Below are 21,221 nucleotides of genomic sequence, written 5' to 3'. Positions count from 1 at the left end.
CTGAGGTAGGCGGATCATTTGACATCAGAAGTTCGAGACCAGCTTGGCCAATGTGGGGAAACCCCATTTCTACTAAAACTGCAAAAATTAGCCAGGTGTGGTGGCGCACACCTGTAGCCCCAGCTACTTGGGAGGCTGAGGCAGGAGAATCGCTTGAACCTGGGAAGCAGAGATTGCAGTGAGCCAAGATCACACCATTGCACTCCAGCCTGGTGACAGAGCGAGACTGCATCTCAAAAAAAAAAGAAGATAAAATAACTAAGAATTTTTCAAGATGGCAACTTCAGAGCATTAAACTACAAATGTGGGGCTCTTCAGAGAACAGGGCCCTGTGAGACCGCACCTGTCCTATGTCCATGAAGCAGTCTGTCTACATAGTATGCAGTAGAAGTTTTTAGAATATGGCCTGGGGTCTTGAGGATCATGGAGACCCTTCAAGTGATTTGTGAGGTCAAAAATATTTTCATAAAAATACTAAGATATTTTTGCCTTTTTTGCTCTCATTGTCTCAGGAGTGTGCAGTGGGGTTTTCCAAAGGCCGCTTGCGATATTGAAACAGATGGAATGCAGAAGCAGAGAATCCTGCTGTCTCCCATTAAGCCAGACATTAAAGAGTTTGTTTTTCTGTGTGTTTTTTGTTTTCGTTTGTTTGTTTGTTTGTTTTTTGAGACAGAGTCTTGCTCTGTTGCCCAGGCTGGAGTACAGTGATGCAATCTCAGCTCACTGTAACCTCTGCCTCCCAGGTTCAAGCAATTCTCCTGCTTCAGCCTCCCAAGTAGCTGGGATTATAGGTGCATGCCACCACACCCAGCTAATTTTTGTAGTTGTGGTAGAGACGGGGTTTCACCATGTTGGCCGGACTGGTCTCAAACTCCTGACCTTAGTTGATCTCCTTGCCTTGGCCTCCCAAAGTGTTGGGATTACAGGCGTGAGCCACCGCATGCAGCCTTTTTGTAGGTTTGTGTGTGTGTGTGTATTCTTTGTGGTTTTCTATATATAGGATCATGTCATCTGTTAATAAAAATAATTTTACTTCCTCCCTTCCAATTTGGATGTTTTTTTTTTCTTTTTCTTGGCTAATTGCTCCATCTAGGAGTTCTAGTACAGTGTTGAAGAGCAGTGGTGAAAACAGGCATCCTTGTCTTATTCCTGATCTTAAGAGAAAAGTTGACGGAGCGTGGTGACTCATGCCTGTAATCCCAGCACTTCGGGAGGCCGAGATAGGCGGATCACCTGAGATCGGGAGTTCGAGATTAGCTTGACCAGCATGTAGAAACCCCGTCTCTACTAAAACTACAAAATTAGCTGGGCGTGGTGGCACATGCCTGTAATATCAGCTACTCGGGAGGCTGAGGCAGGAGAATCACTCGAACCCAGCAGTCAGAGGTTGTGGTGAGCCGAGATCGCGCCATTGCACTCTATCCTGGGCAACAAGAATGAGACTCCGTCTCAAAAACAAACAAACAAAAAAACCAGAAAAGTTTTTGCTTTTTACCATTGACTGTGATGTTAGCTATGTTTTTCATCATGTTGAGGATAGCCTCCTTCTATTCCTAGTTTGCTGAATGTTTTGTCATGAAAGCCTCAATAATTTTTAAGAACATGGAGTGTCCGTGAGACCCTTTTGAGAACTGCAGATCTAGAGTATTAGTTAAGAGCAAGGGCTGTAAAGTCAGTCTACCTGGTTTTGAATTGCAGCTGGGCCACTTATTTGCTATAAGACCTTGGACAATTTACTTAACCTTTCTGTGTCCTAGTTTCCTTATTTGGAAAATAGGGATGACGATAATAGTAACATGATCTACCTCAGTGGGTTAAATTAAAATGAGATGAATACATATTGGAACGGTGCCCAATGTAGGGTAAGTGCTCAACAAATGTTAGCAAGTGTTCAAAGAACCAAACCAATTTCAGTACTGACTGGCAATTTCTGTATTACTCTTTTCCTAAAGTCTACCCTACAAGGATTTAATAATTTGACTTCGCTTTTGATTATCTAACATAAGATGCCTCATTTTTCAAACTTACATTTCTGTATTGTTATTGTTTACATTTTTGTCATAGTTGTTTTTCTTCTTAATCCATTTTAACTGTCCAGTTGTGCTTTTATTATTAGCTGTCTTACATACTGCTTTGATGCAGTCAAATATAAGATAAATAACTAAAATTAGGCCAGTTTATACCACATTATCAAGGCTGTTGTTGTGTTAATAAAAATAATATTAGGGCTCCAAGGACTTTAAAGAGCTGAAATTTCTGTCCCACATATTCTGAATCTTTTAAATAATCTATGAGGACTAGGCACAGCTGCTGTGATTCTGCCGCAGTGATATAAATATGACCTTCCACGAAAAAGCATCTCATGGCCAGAAGTAAAATTCAAAGCAGTAGGTTGAGTTTCAAAGTCTACGATGCTAGAATATGCTGCCTCTCTGGTTACAGGGAAATAAATATAGACCAGACTGATTATGTGAACACATTTTATTTAACTTTGCCCATCTTTACTCATTTCCCAGCCAACAGAAACTAAATCAACCCAGCTATAAGTAGGTCTGCTTATCTCTTTCCTTCCAGCCTCAGAAATTCCCCTTCTTTTCAAGGCTAAATTTTCCATCTTTGCTGTTGAGTTTATTCCCTTGCTGTCTTGCTACACGACCTGTCCATTTTCTTTTCTTTCTTTTTTTTTTAGACCGAATTTTGCTTTTGTTGCCCAGACTGGAGTGCAGTGGTGCGATCTTGGCTCACCACAACCTCCACCTCTCAAGTTAAAGCAGTTCTCCTGCTTCAGCCTCCCAAGTAGCTGCGATTACAGGTTTGCACCATCATGCCCGGCTAACTTTGTATTTTTAGTAGAGACGGGGTTTCTCCATGTTGGCCAGGTTGGTCTCAAACTGCTGACCTCAGGTTATCCACCCACCTTGGCCTCCCAAAGTGATAGGATTATAGGCGTGAACCACCGTGCCTGGCCTGTCCATTTCCTTTCTGGTGACTTTGATGTCTCCATTTCCACTGGTTCCTTTCCCTGATATCCACAAATACATAACTAATTCCCCTAAAGGAAAAACATGTCCTCAAAGCCTCTACTTCAGCTTCTGAGTGTCTTCCTTTCTTCTTCCTTCCTATGAAAGTTTCTTCACTCCACATTTTCATCTCCTCGCAGTCTTCACGCCACTGTGATCTGGCTCTGGTCATCACTCCCCTGAGTGGCTCTAAGGCCACTGGCTGGTGATCTCCTACCTGCCAAGTCCATGAGTCTTTTTCTGTCATGTTATTTGACCTCACTGGGCGTGGTAGTTGACAATTCACATCTTGAAACTCTCCTTACCTGGAATTTGTAACACAGTTTTATAATTTTTCACACTCATCTTTCTCTAATGTTTTCTGAATGCTATATCACAACCTCCTTTTCTGTCCCCATCTTGGGCACTGGTATTACCCATGCTTCCACCCTTGGCTGTCTACTTCTCACTCTCAACCCACTTTCTGCTTAATCTCATGTATTCCCATGATTTCAGCTAGTGCTGGTGATCTCGAAAGCTGTAGCTCCAGCCCTGATCATTCTTAGCATAATACTTGTTTTGAACATTCAAATGTCTAGAAATCTGTTGGTGTCCTACAGACATGTCAAACTGAACTGACTACATCTCCTTCCCTGGAACCTCTTTCAATTCCTTGTAAGTAAATTTCTGCTACCTTAAAAAAAAATCCAGCCAAAATCCTGGTAGTGAAGCAGGAAGAATGGCTGTCTGACAGATCATTTATATAAGAATGAGACGGAAATGTGCTATGTATGTCATACTATTGTGTCCAGAGATGAGGGAATGATTTCATCATATTCCTGTTTCGGGAATAGCACCACCAACCAGTTAGCCACATGCTGTGGTAGAAACTAGTTAAGCCCTGGTTGCTATCCTGGTCTACTCATCAATAGCTAGGTGAGTTTGGGCAAGGATTTTTGTTTGTTTGTTTTTAATTGAGACAGAGTTTCTCTCTTGTTGCCCAGGCTGGAGTGCAGTGGCGCGATCTCGGCTCACTGCAACCTCTGCCTCCTGGGTTCAAGTGATTCTCCTGCCTCAGCTTACTGAGTAGCTGGGATTACAGGTGCACGTCACCATGCCCAGCTAATTTTGTATTTTTAGTGGAGACAGAGTTTCACCATGTTGGCCAGGCTGGTCTCGAACTCCTGACCTCAGGAGATCTGGCTGCCTCAGCCTCCCAAATTGCTGGGATTACAGGCGTGAGACACTGCGCCCGGCCTGGGCAAGGTTTTAAACCTTGCTAGGTTTCCATTTCTTCTTCAGTCAAATGGGTATAATAACACTGTTGTTTACCTACCTAGGATAACAAAAGATCAGATTGTTCAATTAGACTCACAGGCATCGGTAATCTTATCCAGCATTGGCCTTTACTGAGAATTCGAAAGATACAGATGATATTGAGACTTGGGCCAAGCACAGAGACCCTGAGGACCACCATTGCAGCTCCCGGTCCTCTCTTGCCACATTAGGATGCACCCTGGCACAGAATGGACATAGGAGGTTTTTAAGTGATGTGTGCAGGATATCACTTACACAAAGAGGTCAGGAAACACCTTCATTTTATACTTCAGTAATTACATAGCTGACAGATCAGCTATATATTGGTAAATTATTGCATAAATAAGGCCTTTTTGTTATCTTTCTGATTGTAAATGCCATCAATAAGTATTTAGGAGATTGGACCACGTGCGGTGGCTTACGCCTGTAATCCCAGCACTTTGGGAGGCTAAGGCGGGCAGATCACAAGGTCAGGAAATTGAGACCATCCTGGCCAACATGGTGAAACCCCATCTCTACTAAAAATTAGCTGGGCGTGGTGGTGCATGCTTGTAGTCCCAGCAACTCAGGAGGCTGAGGCAGGAGAATCGCTTGAACCTGGGAGGTGGAGGTTATAGTGAGCCAAGATCGCGCCACTGCACTCCAGCCTAGCAATAGAGTGAGACTGTCTCAAAATAAAAAGAAAAAAAAGAAAAGAGCATTTAGGAGATTGACCTGGGTCAATTCTTTTTTCTTTTCGTCCCCTTTCCTCAGATGTTCTGAAGATTGGAAATATGACTTACTACCATTACCTAACAGTTATTTCTTCTTCTTTCCTAGTTAATAGAACCTGATTTCATTTGGACCACAACATGTACAAAGAGGGAATACCTGTCCCCAGGCCTCAGAGAAAAGTCATGATTGGTTGAAGCCTAGCCCATTCCCCTGCTAGAGATTGCTTCTTCTGAACTTAGCATGTGGCCAATTATGGCCAATGAGATGGAAGAGTCTGGAAGCAGGCTTTTGGAAAGATTCTTGTAGCCTAGTTAAAGATAAAAACCCAGAGAGGAAAAAGCCTTGTGTTGACAAGCTTAAGAGTGAAAAACCAACATGCTGAGAATGAGGATTAGGAAGACATAAAGAGGCCGGGTTCTTAATGACATCCTTGAGCCACTGCAGCTAAAAAGGAAACTTCTTTCTCCAGGATTCTTATGTCAGATTTTCAAATGTCTTCATGGCTTAAACCAGAGTTATGCATTCTGTTACCTGTAACTTCGTGCGTTCCGCTTGAAGACAGTACCTTGTAAAGTTGCTTGAGAATCAAGACAGGCACTGAAAGTAATGCGTCAAGCATATAATAGGTTTCTATCTTATAACCACTACCCAACATCTTTTTCTCCTTTCTTCCCTAGTTTATGAAACCTGATTTTATTTGGGCAGCCACAAGCACAAGGAAGGAGGACCTTGTCTCCAGGCCTCAGAGAAAAACCCAAATATGTCTCAATGTCTCTCAGTATACCTTAGTCCTTTTAGTTCCCTTTCCTTTTCCTTCTCCCAGCCAGCTGTCATCCCTAAATCCTTCTGTGGTCCATGTTTCTCAACATCCATTTAATCGTCAAACTCTTAGATTTGATTCCTAATTAACCTTTCCTTTCTCCTTTCACTGCAGCTGCCATAGTCAAGACCCATTCATTTTTGGTTTAGATTACTGCTCTTCTCAGCAATTTGCTGCCTATTTCATACCCCCCTCACCTTGTTCTCTGCATATCTACCAGACTAAGCTACTAAAATGGCCAAGCCGACCATGTCACTCCTCTGCTTAAAAGTTTAACTAGGCCAGGCACAGTGGCTCATGCCTGTAATCCCAGAACTTTGGGAGGCCGAGGCGGGCAGATCATTTGAGGTCAGGAGTTCGAGACCAGCCTGACCAAGAAGGTGAAACCCCGTCTCTACTAAAAATACAAAAATTAGCCAGGCATGGTGGCAGGCACCTGTAGTCCCAGCTACTCGGGATGCTGAGACAGGAGAATTGCTTGAGCTCCAGAGGCAGAGGTTGTAGTGAGCCGAGACTGCGCCACTGCACTCCAGCCTGGGCAACGGAATGAGACTCCATCTCAAAAAAAAAAAAAAGTTTCACTAACCAACCAGGCACAGTGGCTCACACCTGTAATCCCAGCACTTTGGGAGCCCAAGGTGGGCAGATCACCTGGGGTCAGGAGTTCGAGACCAGCCTGGATAAGATAGAGAACCCCCATCTCTACTAAAAATACAAAATTAGGCCAGGCGAGGTGGCTCACGCCTGTAATCCCAGCACTTTGGGAGGCTGAGACAGGCAGCTCATGAGGTCAGGAGTTCAAGACCAGCCTGGCCAGCATAGTGTAATCCTGTTTCTACTAAAAATACAAAAATTAGACAGGCATGGTGGTGTGCACCTATAGTCCCAGCTACTCAGGAGGCTGAGGCAGGAGAATGGCTTGAACCAGGGAGGTGGAGCTTGCAGTGAGCCAAGATCAGGCCATTGCACTCCAGCTTGGGCAACAGAGTGAGACTCCATCTCAAAAACAAACAAACAAACAAACAAAACACAACAAAATTAGCCGGGCGTGGTGGCAGGTGCCTGTAATCCCAGCTATTCAGTTATTCAGGAGGCTGAGGCAGGAGAGTCACTTGGACCTGGGAGGCAGAGGTTACAGGGAGCTGAGATCGCACCATTGTACTCCAGCCTGGGCAACAAGAGGGAAAGTCCATCTCAAAAAAAAAAAGTTTCACTAACCCTCCTCCCCCAGCTAGGTGGCCAGGAGTTCCTAGATTGTGCTGTGGGACTATAGCGTCTGGGCCATTCTACCTGCTCTAATTACCTTTCTTCTGAAAGGCACTCTCTGCCCTGGTCCTGCAGGGTTCACAGTCTCTATCTAACTAGCCTGCCTCCCTGGCTGAATTAATCACTCTCTCCTATTGAGGTTCAGGATACGTTACCCCAAAAGACAGCATTTTGGCATTTGAGAAAACAGCAGAATCAGGAAGGTCACTCTCACTGCCCTCTTGCCCTTCTCTGGAGTGAATCATAAAACCCTCATTCCAGAACTACCCTTCCTATGTGCAGAGGACAACGGCATTAGGTACGTCCTAATCCTCGAAGAGACGCCAAGAAGAATCTGAACAAACAGGCCTTGCTGAGTTCCCCTCAGTTTCTTTCCATTAGATCACATCCTCTTTGTCCAATCATACTTCCTCATGACTATCTACTGGCTGGCACTGGTCCTGGACTGATCAAGTACACACTTGATCTCAGCCAAAGAGCAGAGAAGTGATGGACCAACTAAGTATAAGGAGACTCTAGGTCGGGCGCGGTAGCTCTCACCTTTAATCCCAGCACTTAGGGAGGCCGAGGCAGGTGGATCACAAGGTCAGGAGTTCAAGAAGAGCCTGGCCAAGAAGGTGAAACCCTGTCTCTACTAAAAATACAAAAGTTAGCCGGGTGTGATGGCAGGTGCCTGTAATCCCAGCTACTCAGGAGGCTGAAGCAGGAGAATCACTTGAATCTGGGAAGCAGAGGTTGCAGTGAGCTGAGATCACACCACTGCATTCCAGCCTGGGAGACAGAGAGAGACTCTGTCTCAATAAAAGGAGGTTCCAAACAGCGTGCACACACCCTGCAGCTGGCCCTTTTGCTTTTACACGTCATTGCCCCAGAGAAATTCCTGAGCATGTATACAAGGCAAGCAGTACAAGGATGTTCACTACAACTGGTCTATAGTAGTGAAAAATTTAAACCTAGCACAACAATGCGCAAGTTTCCCTGTTTTTCTTTCTTTCTTTTTCTTTTCTTTCTTTCTTTCTTTCTTTCTTTCTTTCTTTCTTTCTTTCTTTCTTTCTTTTTTTTTTTTTTTTTAGACAGAATCTTGCTCTGTCGCCAGGCCAGAGCGCATTGGTGCGATCTTGGTTCACTGCAACCTCTGCATCCCGGGTTCAAGCGATTCTCCTGCCTCAGCCTCTCCAGTAGCTGGGACTACAGGTGCACACCACCACACCCAGCTAATTTTTGTATTTTTAGTAGAGATGGGGTTTCACCATGTTGGCCTGGATGATCTCGATCTCCTGACCTCATGATCTGCCCACCTCAGCCTCCCAAAGTTTTGGGATTACAGGCATAAGCCACTGCGCCCAGCCAAGTTTCCTTGTTTCTTTGGGTCTTCATTTGTCATATAAGCCTGTTCGCTTAGTTTTCTATTTCCTCTCACTACTTCTGCCTCAAATTCTGTGGTGAAAAAGTTTTTATCTCTAAGACCTTCAAACATACTAGATAACCTAATAATTTCATATTTCTTTAGAGGCAGCCCTCCTGCCCTAAGCAGGACCGTTTGTCATCCAGGCTTGCTGTACAGCTCTCACCCTGTCATGCCAGGGGACCCCCTCAGCCTCACTCCTGATCTGCAGCTCCTGTTTGCTGAACCCCACATCTTCCTCTGCATTGTGTACTGCCTAGTTTTGGTGGAGTAAAGGCCCTTGGGAGGTACATTTTTTTGAAATCTTGCATCTCTGAAAATGCTTCTTTTTTTGCTCCTCTTACCTGATAGTTTAATTTTTCAAGTTCAAATCTCAAACTATCTTCATTAGATAATCTGAAAACACTTCCACTACAAAGCACCTAAAAATGCTGGATAAAATAGAACAAAATCATTTAAACACACAGCCAAGCATCCAAGAAAATAGGTAAAAGCCCCAGAGGCTAGGAGAAAACTAAACTCTGGGACCTAGAATCTATGAGCAACGTGGCACAGTTCTAGGGAGGTTGCCATCTCAATAACCTAGAAGTTTGGTTTTTGTTTACACCAAGTTAGAAGAACAGGCTCTGAGTTTACTGGATGCAGAAAATGGAAACTGACATCTCTGCAGAGAGCTGAGCCTTTTAAAGGTGATGTGGGGATAAAAGGGTGAACTAGCAAAAAAATGTCCCTGCACACGGGAAGACAAGAATGAAGGCTATATGTCTTGGCCTGGGCTTAAAGTAGGGGGAAAACTCTTGCTTGTTAATTTGTGGTCATTGTATACCATTGTTTGAGATTTGAGTTTCTGCTACCAGCACATTCTGGAAGAAATGACTCCCCTTACCCATCTGATTCTTCTGGCAATACATAGCACCTTTTGCTGACGTCTGGCTTAGGTTAAAATCTGTAGCTGTGGATTAGGAGAATGTTTCTCAGAGTGTAGGCTAGAGACTACTTGTATTGGAATCTCTGGGGAGCTTGTTAAAGATTCAGATTCTTAGGCCTTACCCTAGAGCTAACAAATCAGAACATCCGGGAGTCTACATTTTTAACAAGTTTCCCAAGTAGTCCTTGGACACATTAAAACTTGAGGCCTCTTGATTAAAGCCAAGCTTAGTGACTCTTAAAGGGCCTTTGCTTTCAAAGCTCAGCAGGTCAGTGGGGGAACTGACTGGAGCTGGTCCTGGACTGATCAAGTACACACTTGATCTCAGCCAAATCACAGAGAAGCGATGAACCGACCAAGTATAAAGAGGCTCCAAACAACGTGCACGCACCCAGCACCTGGCCATTTCACTTTTAGGCATTGGTGCTCTGGAGAAACTCCTGAGCATGTGCACAAGGCGAGCAGTACAAGGATATTCACTACAACGTGGTTTATAGTAGTGAAACAACTCGGTGGCCCATTAGTGAGGGGAATGAAAAATTGTGGTAAGGTCAATACTGTAACAGTGAAAATGAATGACCAAATGTGTAAAAATCAGTGGATTTCAAGAACTTATGTTAAGTGAAAAAAACATGTAAGGATATTATTTACATAAACTTTAAATTTTTATAAAGTAACTATCTATTGTTTATAGGTAAAGTATATAAATATGGGCTGACTATGCCCCAATTTCAGGAGAGTGATTGCTTCTAGAGATGGAGAGAGAGGACCAGGACTGCAGAGGGGATTTCAATTTTGTTTTTTTAAAAAAGAAGCATATTTTCTGCGCCCCCACCACCCCCCCGCCCCGACCTCACCTCAATTTTTGTCAGTTACTGTTCTTACAGGGTAAACGTTTATAAAATTTACATTTTATTTTGTGACTCTAAGTAAGTTTTCTATGTTTTGCCTATAGTTGTTTCAAAAATTAAAAACTTTAAAATAGTATTTCAGCTTTGTGACTATGTAAATATTACTAACTAAATAACCAATTGTTACAGCTCTTTTAGAATTTGTCTAGCAGGTTTTCTGTTTTTTTGTTTTTGTTTTTTGGGTTTTGTTTTGTTTTGTTTTGTTTTACTGAAAAACCCCCATGAAAAAAAGAGCCAATTAATATGATTGGAGCCAGGGAATATTAATAAATGTAAATCCTCATGCCATTTGAACTGTTGGTCTAAAGAAATCCTTTTGGGCATCCAAAAATGATGAATCCTGTTAATCTCTTGCCGGCTTCTTTCACTTCTTTGGGGTTTCAATTTCTTGTATCCCATGTTGTCCTTTTCCTTGGACTCAATGTTGTTCGTGTCAGGTGAAAGTTCTGTTTCTTTTTCTTTCTAGGAAATCCCCAAGGGGATTAGTGATACCTACTGGCTGGGATCTCAATTCAGGTTGTCAGCCAGGGACCTTAGTTCTTCTCCGTGTTAGCCTTTCCACATGGCTGGTTGAGCTTCCTGACAGCATGGTGGCTTAGGTTCCTTCTAAGAGGATTAAACCCTAATGTACAAGCAGTTTTATAAGCCTCTGCTTACATTTCCTAATGTCTCATTGGCCAAAGCAAATTACATAGCCAAGTTCAAAGTCAAGTGGTAGGAGAGATGTGGTTTATTAGGGGCACCCAAAGTAACAGCATAATCTTCCATGTATCCTTCACATTTTCTGGTCTACTAGTAGAACCCTTTCCTGTTTTCAAGTACTGTGTTTTTTCTTCTTTAAAAAATAAAACAGAGTTGAGATTGGTGGTGCACACCTGTAGTCCCAGATACTCAGGAGGTTGAGGTGGGAGGATTGCTTGAGCCCAAGAGATCAAGGTCAGCCTGGCAAACATAGCAAGACCCTGTCTCTAAAGGGAAAAAAATGTGTGTGTGCATGTGTGTGTATGTATGAGAAAGACACACCCAGCAACAGTCTGGATACTACAGCAACATTGGGTTTTGATTTAGTCCTTGTTCTAATTCACCTTTTTCATACAGAATGTCAAATTATCCATTTCTTTGCTTGTCAAACCATTACATTTTATCCTTACCTATCAATATATAATATTTCTTCTTTCTTGTCAGCCATTATAACTTCACACTCCCTCTTGCCTCATTTGTATTCAAGCTTTATTATATGAAATCATATTAATAGAGCATTGCTTGAAGGCTATTCACCAATTCCCTTTGATCAGAGCTGGCAGATAGATTCAAGTTGGCGTGGGAGAAGAACCCTATTAATGAGTACAGTTGGAAAGGATTATGAGGCAATGTCCAGTCTCAGTGGGAAAAAGTTCAGTGATCATTTGGTGATGTTTGTCCTGGGCTTGGACTAGAAGTGATGGTGTGGGTGCCAGGAAGGTATTTTCATCCCTGTTCCCAGATATTGTAAAATGTATCACTGAAAACGAGCCAGAACTTCAGAAAGTTGTTTGTCTATATATAATTGTTTTGACCACTTGAGTGTCCTGTGTGGCACTTGACAATATGCCAATCACCTGCCTTGAGGATGTTCTGAGAGACAATTGTTCAGAATTTGATTCTGTATTTATTGCAGAAGTGTTGCTGAGGATAAACTATATGACATGGTGTTCCCTTTAAGAGGAACCAGGGAAGAGTTTTTCTGAGCAACAGATCTGTTTTTACCTTATGGACACTGTGAATGTTATAACTGATTATGTTTCCCTCCTTGCTTTGGTTGCTAGGAAACCCAGGACGAAATTGCAGACCTCCTCTGGCAACTGCACAAGACCTTTGAAAAACATTTGACATGCTAACTTTACCTCTCCCATCATTTTATTTTCATATCACTTTTTTCTTCAGAACTCCTTCCTTCCCTCTCGATTTCCTTCCCTTCTTTTCCCCCTGCTTGCTTTTTTCATCTCTCCTTTCCCCTCTTCAGTTAACATTAATTGTGCATCTGCTGTATGCCTGGCACTGTGTTAGGGGTTGGACTCACAGTCACCTTTACCCTCCTCCCTCCCAAACCCATGTTAATAATTGCAGCCTTAGTCACAGCACTCGGGGTTACTGGAAAGACTTAGGGAGATTCATTCATCAGTAGATTCTTCCAGAGTTTTCTTTTCAGGTGGGCCAGGCCCTCCCTGATTTCTTCTTCAGAGAGGATCCTAGTGACCTACACACTAAGCACATCTCCTTGCCCTGGTCTCTCTCAGATCATTTGTTCTGTCCCCATACACCCCATAGATAAATCTGAATGTGCCTCTTGCACATTCATCTAGAGTGGGTAGCCTTTCATAAGTACACAAACACAACTTTTATCAAAAAGATTTTTTTAAAAAGGAGAATGGAAGCATGTGATGAGGGGAAGACAGTGAATATTCAGGAGCTGGGGGCTAAAGAGTGAAAGCGGGGCCAACTTCCACTTTACTTTTCCTGAAGATCATTAATCTGCCCAGCCCCACTCTTCCATTGTTCCTGCTTCAATGTGACCAAGTTCCTCAAAATTCTGCTTTCACTTCCCCTCTGTGGCAGAAACAGGCATGGTAAGGTGGGGGCTTTGCATTTAATCCTGATTAGTCAGTTAAGTCAGTGATTTTTGCATTTGCATTATAAAACACCGTGTCTTTCTCAGGTAATTGGCATTATACAGCCTCTGTGTTTCTATTTTTGCTTCCAGGAAGCTTGGAGTCAAATTTGATGCTTTGTCACAGCTGCAATATTAGCCTTTATGGCTTGCAAGATCGATGCTCCTTAAAAAGCAGAAAACAAAAATCAAAAAACATCTTTATTGTTTGAATGACTTTTTTTTTTTCTTTTGAGACGGAGTCTTTCTTGCTCTGTTGCCCAGTTTGGTGTGCAGTGATACGATCTTGGCTCACTGCAGCCTCTGCTTCCAGGGTTCAAGTGATTCTCATGCCTCGGCCTCCCAAGTAGCTGTGATTACAAGTGTGTGCCACCACACCCAGCTAATTTTTGTTTTTTGTTTTTTTTTTTTTTTTTTTTTGAGACGGAGTCTCGCTCTGTCGCCCAAGCTGGAGTGCAGTGGCCAGATCTCAGCTCACTGCAAGCTCCGCCTCCCGGGTTCACACCATTCTCCTGCCTCAGCCTCCCGAGTAGCTGGGACTACAGGCACCCGCCACCTCGCCCGGCTAGTTTTTTGTATTTTTTTAGTAGAGATGGGGTTTCACCGTGTTAGCCAGGATGGTCTCGATCTCCCGACCTTGTGATCCGCCCGCCTCGGCCTCCCAAAGTGCTGGGATTACAGGTTTGAGCCACCGCACCCGGCCTTAATTTTTGTATTTTTAGTAGAGATGGGTTTCACCATGTTGGCCAGGCTGGTCTTGAACTCCTGACCTCAAATGATCCACCCACCTGGGCCTCCCAAAGTGCTGGGGTTACAAGTGTGACCCACCACACCCGGCCTGAATGCCTTTTTAAAAAGCCATATACAACGCTTTTTCAAACAATAATTTTGGAATTGACCTACACTGAGCAGAACTTCAGACCTTAGTCTCCTGGACAATGAGTCAAATGATTAAATCAAAGCATGTCCAAACATCATTGTCTAAGGTGCTGGGCATGGAGCTTTGCTGGGGGTCAGCTATGATATCATGAGTCTAGCTACTTTAAGTCAGAAGATGTGAATTCCAGTTTGCCCTGCGTCTTCTTAGACATTTGAATTTGGCAAACTTCTTTCAGCCCCAGTTTCTTTCTTTTTTTTTTTTTTTGAGACAGAGTCTCGCTCTGTCGCCCAGACTGGAGTGCAGGGGTGCGATCTCGCTCACTGCAAGCTCTGCCTCCCGGGTTCATGCCATTCTCCTGCCTCAGTCTCCTGGGTAGCTGGGACTACAGGCACCCGCCACCACGCCCAGCTAATTTTTTTTGTATTTTTAGTAGAGGTGGGGTTTCACTATGTTGGCCAAGATGGTCTCTATCTCCTGACCTCGTGATCCACCCACCTCGGCCTCCCAAAGTGCTGGGATTACAGGTTTGAGCCACCGCAACTGGCCCAGCCCCAGTTTCTTCATCCATAAATGGCTCTATGTTCTTCAGACAGCAGTTGTGAGAATTACAGGAGATAGAATTGATGGAATTACTGTTTAATCTACAGAATACTGTATTGTCACAAAATCAGATTTTATTTGTTGGGTTTACGACTTACCCCAAAACCCAGGGAAGTTTCCTGTGAAAACTTCTTCCCAACTACAAGCATTCCAACCACCCATATTTTCAGCATCGAGAGAAACTGTTGTCAACAAAAATCATGTAATCTCCGATACATACATCACAATACCTCAAACACTGCCATGTCGCTTGGGTCCCTTGTGGGCTGTAAGGGAGCAGGTCTCAGTGTTGGGCTGTTGGATGTTTCTGTTATCGAGTTCAGATCCCCATGGCTGTTCTGCTGGTGGAAAGACTCACCAACCTCTCTGAAGTGGCTTCTGTTCACCATTCTCTTTGGCTCTCTCCTCTTCCTGGGACATTGAATTCATTTCCTTTGTTTTAAGCCCCACCTCTATGCTAATGACCCCCAAACTCTCTGTAACTTGTGCCTCTCTTGGTGCCGCAGATGAGTACCCAAACAGTTGACAGCTATTCCTGGGAGCCCCTGGGTACTGAAAACCCAACATGTCCACAACCAAAATCATCTCTAGTGCCCTCCTCCCAGCCGTCTCCAATTCCTATCCAGATCTTTCACACCTGTGTCTTCTTTTGCTCCTCTTCCCTCTCACTGCCATTACCTTGGTTCAGGGCTCATCCTCTCTTGACAGGACAATTGTAGGAGCCTCCTAATTATTCTTTCTGCCTCCTATCCCTCTTCCTTGTAAACCATGGTCCATGCCAGCTACCAGACAGAGCTTTAAATATGCTACTCTGATCAAGTCCATCCCTCCTCCCACTTACACGGTTTATTTTTTTTAGTTTTCAGAGATGGGGTCTCATTCTGTTGCCCAAGCTGGAATGCAGTAGCACAATCATGGCTCACTGCAGCCTCGACCTCCTGGGCTCAAGTAATCCTCCCACCTCAGCCTCCAGAGTAGCTGGAACTATAGGTGCATGCCACCACACCTGGCTAAATTTTTGGTGGGGCGGGGTAGAGATAAGGTCTCATTATGTTGCCCAAGCTGGTCTCCAACTCCTGGCTTCAAGTGATCCTCTCACCTCAGCCTCCCAAAGTGCTGGGATTATAGGCATGAGCCACCACGCCTGGCCTCATCTACAAATCATTTAAGATTTATAATCTTCTCTGAGATTGAGCCCCTGATCTCTCTCCATCTTCACCTCCTGCCAGCCCCCAGCACACGACATCCCAGTATTTCCAACCAGCGCAAATTACTTGCACTTCATAAAGTGGCAAGCTTTCTCACACATTTCTTTCTGCCTTTAACATGTTGTGTCTCTGTTGCCTGGAAAGCCCAACCTCTTCCGTGTCTGTTTGGCCAGCTTCTACTTGTTCTTCAAGGCTGGTCTAAAGCCTCACTTCCCTCTGAGGCTTTTCTTGGATCCTCCAGACCAAATTTGCTGTTTCCTATAGCAATTGGCTTATATATTTTTATTGCATTATATGGTAATTGTTTACATGTCTTTCTCTCTCATACTAGTCTGTGGTCCTCTTGGGCAATTTGTAATTCATCTTTGTATGCTCACTTCTTAGAATAATGATGGAAACAGCAGACTCTCTGAGGATGTTTGTTGATAAAATGAATTGATTAGTGATGTAATTATCATATCTATTTTTACAATAGTAAAATGGCACAACTGAAGCCAGGTCAGTATGACAGGAGGGGTAAGTCTAGAGCTGCCATGTCCAATACAGAAGCCACTAGCCACATGTGGCTGTTGAGCACTTGAAATATGACCAGTCTGAGTTGAGATGTACTATGTCAAACACACATGGGATTTTGAAGACTCAGAATGGAAAAAGATTATAAAGTATCTCATTAATATATTTCATGTTGATGACTTGTTAAAATGATAATCTTTTTGATATATTGGGCTAAAATATATTATAAATTATTTTTTACTGTTTCTTTAAACCTTTTTGATATGGCTACAAGAATATTTAAAATTATACATGTGGCTGGGCGCAGTGGCTCATGCCTGTAATCCCAGCACTTTGGAAGGCCGAGTTGGGCAGATCACTTGAGGTCAGGAGTTCAAGACCAGCCTGGGCAACATGGAGAAACCCCATCTCTACCAAAAATACAAAAAGTAGCCAGGTATGGTGGCGCACGCCTGTAATCCCAGCTACTTGGGAGGCTGAGGCACAAGAATTGCTTGAACCAGGGAGGTAGAGGCTGCAGTGGGCCAGGATCACACCACTGCACTCTAGCCTGGGCAGCAGACTGAGATTAGGTCTTGATACAAAATTAATAAATAAAAATAAAATAAAATAATACATGTGACTCACAGTATATTTCTGTTGAGCAATAATGATCTAGAGTATTCATTCACTGAACACATTTTTTTTTTTTTTTTTTTGAGACAGAGTCTTGCTCTATCACCCATGCTGCAGTGCAGTGGCATGATCTCTGCTCACTGCAACCTCCGCCTCCTGGGTTCAAGTGATTCTTGTGCCTCAGCCTTCTGAGTAGCTGGGATTACAGGCACACGCCACCATGCCCGATTAATTTTTGTATTTTTAGTAGAGATGGGGTTTCACCATGTTGTCTAAGCTGGTCTCAAACTCCTGACCTCAAGTGATCTGTCCGCCTCGGCCTCCCAAAGTGCCGAGATTACAGGCTGAACTACTGCGCCTGGCCTACAAATATTTCTTGAGCACCTCCTATGTACTGGGCATTAATCTAGATGATGGGACTGGAACAATGAAAGAGCCAGAGAAGGTTCCCGATCTTGAGGAGCTTCCATTATCATGGAGGAGAGATCCAGACCAGTATACAAAGGTGTAAGCCAGATAATTTTAGATAGTAAAAGTACTCTGAATCAAATAAAGCAGGGTGCTTGATAGGCCAAGCACCTATCAAGTGCTCCTTGCAGGAGGGCAGTCAGGTAAGGCCTTCTACAGCAGCTGAGTCAACTGAGGTCAGAAGCAGGAATCAGAGGGAGGAGACTAGGACATGTTTAGATGAGAGGCAGTATAGACCAAAACTAAGAGGCGGTGCAGATAGGGAGGAGCAAACAGATTTGAGTGATATTTGGAATGTCGCATTGGTAGAACTGTGTCACCAAAGGAATTCCGGAGAGGTGGGAACTGATGGCTGCCAGGCTTCCGGCTTGGGTGAGTGGGCGAATCGTGGGGCCACCAGATGAGATAAAGCAGAAGTGTGTCTTGAGGAAATGAGGAATTCCGTTCTGACATTGTGAGGTGCCACCAGGATGCCCAGGCAACCATGCTAAGGGAATAACAGGTCAGGGCTTGTTATTTGGGATCTAGCATCATAGATGTGGCCATTAAAACGAAATGTGTCTGAGAAAAAAACGAGAGAAGCTGGTAGGCAAAAGAGGACACTCAGGGCTGGGTGCAGTGGTTCACACCTGTAATCCCAGCACTTTGGGAGACAGAGGCATGTGGATTGCCTGAGTTCAGGAGTTTGAGACCAGTCTGGCCAACATGGTGAAACCCCATCTATACTAAAAATACAAAAATTAGCCGGGCGAGGTGGTGGGCACCTGTAATCCCAGTTCCTTGGGAGGCTGAGGCAGAATTGCTTGAACCCAGCGGGGGCAGGGCAGAGGTTGCAGTGAGCCGAGATCGCACCACTTCACTCCCGCCTGAGTGAAAGAGCGAGACTTTGTCTCAAAGATGAACAAACGAACAAAAAACAAAACAAAACAAACAAAAAAACAGGACACTCAGGTTCAGGGAGCAGATTTCTGAATTGGAAGATACTTGAGCATGTGTCTAGGTTGAGGGGAAGGATCCAGGGCAACCAGAGGGGTTCACTTATCCCAAAAGCCAGGGAAGGTTCCTATGAAAAACTCTTCCCAACTACAAGAATTCTGACCACTCATATTTTCAGCATTAAGAGAGAAACTGTTGTCAACAAAAAAATCATGTAATTCCCAATATGTATATCACAATACCTTGAAGCTTTGCCATGTCACTTGGGTCCCTTGTGGGCTCTGAGGGAGCAGCACTGAGAAGGTGAGATTGATCCAACAAGGTTGGGTCTTGATGGAAGGGATGGGCTGGCTTGGGAGCCTGGCTGGGAGATCAGAGGTATAGGAGGAGGTGTCTCTTGTCAGGGAGGAAGCAGGAGTTTAAGGAGAGTGGTGAAGGTTAGGGGTGGAAGAGGGTGATGTGCAGGTAACAGGTGAGGACACCTCTTGGAGAAACTTTTGATATGTCGCAGTGTGGGCCAAGGCTTTATCGTTACGCACTCAGAGTTGGAGAAGGCTTCAAGAAGAACTAAGATGAGGGATTAGGAGAACTGACTTTTGAAAAGCAGAGTGGCCCTGGAACAGGCCCTTAGCCTCCTTGTAGCTCATTTTCCTCATGTTTAAAATGAGCCAAATGGTCTTTTAGAGGCCAGGTGTGATGGCTCACACCTGTAATCTCAGCACCTTGGGAGGCGACGGAGGGAGGATCATGTAAGCCCAGGAGTTTGAGACCAGCCTGGGCAACACAGTGAGACCCTGCCTCTACAAAGAAGAGGTGGCGTGAGACTGTAGTCCCAGCAGCTAGGGAGGCTAATCTGGGAGGATGGGTTGGCCTGGGGAAGTGGGGACTGCAGTGAGCCCTAATATCTCCACTGCCTCCAGCCTGGTTTGCAGAGTGAGACTCTGTCTTAAAAAAATAAAAATAAAAATAGGCCCGGCGCGGCGGCTCATGTCTGTAATCCCAGCACTTTGGGACACTGAGGCGGGGGGATCATGAGGTCAGGAGATCGAGACCACGGTGAAACCCCGTCTCTACTAAAAATACAGAAAATTAGCCGGGAGTGGTGGCAGGCGCCTGTAGTCCCAGTTACTCTGGAGGCTGAGGCAGGAGAACGGCGTGAACCCGGGAGGTGGAGCTTGCAGTGAACCAAGATCGCGCCAGTGCACTCCAGCCTGGGCGACAGAGCGAGACTCCGTCTCAAAAATAAATAAATAAAATAAAAATAAACCCCTCAAATGGCAACAGCAAAAACACCTAAATGGTCTCTTAAATTCCCTGGAAATTGTAAGGACGGTAAGTACATGCCGGTACCTCCCTCGGTTGCTTAAGCTGTTCTCCTCCTGGAACTCACTGCCCTTCAGAAAGCCAGCTTGAGTAGTCAGCACAACACTTGACACACAATATTTTCCATACCAGTAGGCATCTATCATTCAGAGGGAGAGGCTTATCTTCCAGTCTTTGTATCCTGCAAGGCCCAGTGCAGGCTGGCTGGTGGCAACCTGGCCTCCAGGAATGCATCCTGGAGTAGCAATGAATGGCGCTGTAGTCGCTTAGAAAGTCTCGGCATTTATGTCCATTTCAATTAAAAAAAAAAAGAGAGAGAGAGAAAAGAAAAAAAAAGAATTGCAGGAGATGGTATAGTGAGCAGCGGAGGATAACGCGCTTTGTAGGTATGAACTCAGTTAACCCCACGGTCACACTATGAAGTGGGTTATCCCCATGTCCCAGATAAGGGAAAAGACAGAGAGGTTAAGTAATTTGACCAAAGTCAACAGCTGGTGAGTGGAGAGCCAGGGTTTAAAAACCAGATTCCGGCTCCGTGCAGGGGCTGTGCCTGCTGCCCGCGGATGGCTGCTGGAGCGGAGAGGTTCCGAGGTTTCAGGGGCATTTTGTCCTTTCCCACTTCTGGGCCGTGGGCTCCCCCATAGACGATCCCGCGGGCCCTTCCTGCTCTGACACCCCGGGCCCGCAGCTCAACCCCGCGCCTCTCCAGCTCGTCGATGACCGGTTCCCGCCATGCCCCGGGCCCTCCCTCCGAGCGCGCGCAACCAGGGGCACCTGTCCCCCTGCGGGGGTGTCGCCGCCCCTCGGAGCCGCCGGGTGCTCGCCGCTGAGCCCTGGCGCCCCTGGCAGAAGCACTGCGAGGACGCCTCCCGGGACTGCACCGCGGCCCTGCGCACTCAGGGAGGCGAGGCCGGGCGCGGGGGGCGGCTGCGGGCTGGGAGGGCGCGCGGAGGGGACACCGCTGAGGGGACGCCGCTGAGGGCGCGGCGCGGGGAGCGCGGCTGGGGCGCCTCGAAGGGCAAGCGCCGAGGGGGCGCGGGCGCCGCCGGAAGCTGGGGCGGGGCGCCCAGCGGGATGCGGTGAAGGGCGAGCGGCGCGGCGGCTGCGATGAGTGCCTCTGCGGCCACCGGGGTCTTCGTGCTGTCCCTCTCGGCTATCCCGGTCACCTATGTCTTCAACCACCTGGCTGCCCAGCACGAGTGAGTGAGCGGAGGCGGCGGGGGTCGCGCCGAGGGGCGGCGGGAGTTGGTTCGGCGCGGCGGGAGCTTCGCAACTTTTCCGAGGGGGCTGGGATCGTCCGCCGCGGGACAGAGGGGGGCGTCCCAGGGGTCGCACGGGCCCGGTCGTGGAGCCAGGCCCTGAAGTGCCCAGGCTGGCGCATTTCGGGATGTGGTGCCAGCACCGCGCCAGGTGCCCGGGGACACAGGGGTCAATACCCCTGCCCTGGAGGGGCCCGGGGCCGGTGGGGAGAGGAACAAACACGGACACTATGAGCCTGGCCGTGTCAGCTCGTGCGTGCCTTGTTCTTTTTGCATCTCACGGGAACGTTTCCATGTATGGACTTTCGCATACTTATCATTTCTTATTAATTTTAGAAACTGTTGTGAATGACTAGCAGAAATAGACCGGAACCAACAGGCAGAGACGTGGGTTCTAGGCCTGGCTTTGGCA

At 45.7% G+C, this 21,221-nt stretch overlaps 1 protein-coding gene and 1 pseudogene across 15 annotated transcripts in view; both read left to right on the top strand.

Annotated features, from left to right (window-relative positions):
- Positions 1-10,478: 10,478 nt before the first annotated feature.
- On the top strand, positions 10,479-10,521 carry LOC111527819 (annotated as a pseudogene).
- Positions 10,522-20,283: 9,762 nt separating this feature from the next.
- Positions 20,284-21,221, top strand: part of TM6SF1 (transmembrane 6 superfamily member 1) — a 31,879-nt gene continuing 30,941 nt past the window's right edge. For 2 of the 15 annotated variants that reach the window (XM_023194307.2, XM_023194312.2), the window contains exon 1: positions 20,296-20,749. In XM_023194307.2, the coding sequence (XP_023050075.1) occupies positions 20,658-20,749 (92 nt within the window). In that variant the 5' untranslated portion in view covers positions 20,296-20,657. Of the gene's footprint in view, positions 20,750-21,221 lie in introns of all 15 variants that reach the window. The other 13 variants (XM_023194322.2, XM_023194319.2, XM_023194314.2 and 10 more) reach the window with 12 other exon arrangements.

This window comes from Piliocolobus tephrosceles, chromosome 6 (assembly GCF_002776525.5).
Source record: "Piliocolobus tephrosceles isolate RC106 chromosome 6, ASM277652v3, whole genome shotgun sequence".
In the NCBI taxonomy this organism is placed as follows: Eukaryota; Metazoa; Chordata; class Mammalia; order Primates; family Cercopithecidae; genus Piliocolobus; species Piliocolobus tephrosceles.
Note: the sequence above shows the minus strand (reverse complement) of the source record. Positions and strands in the feature narration are given on the sequence as shown.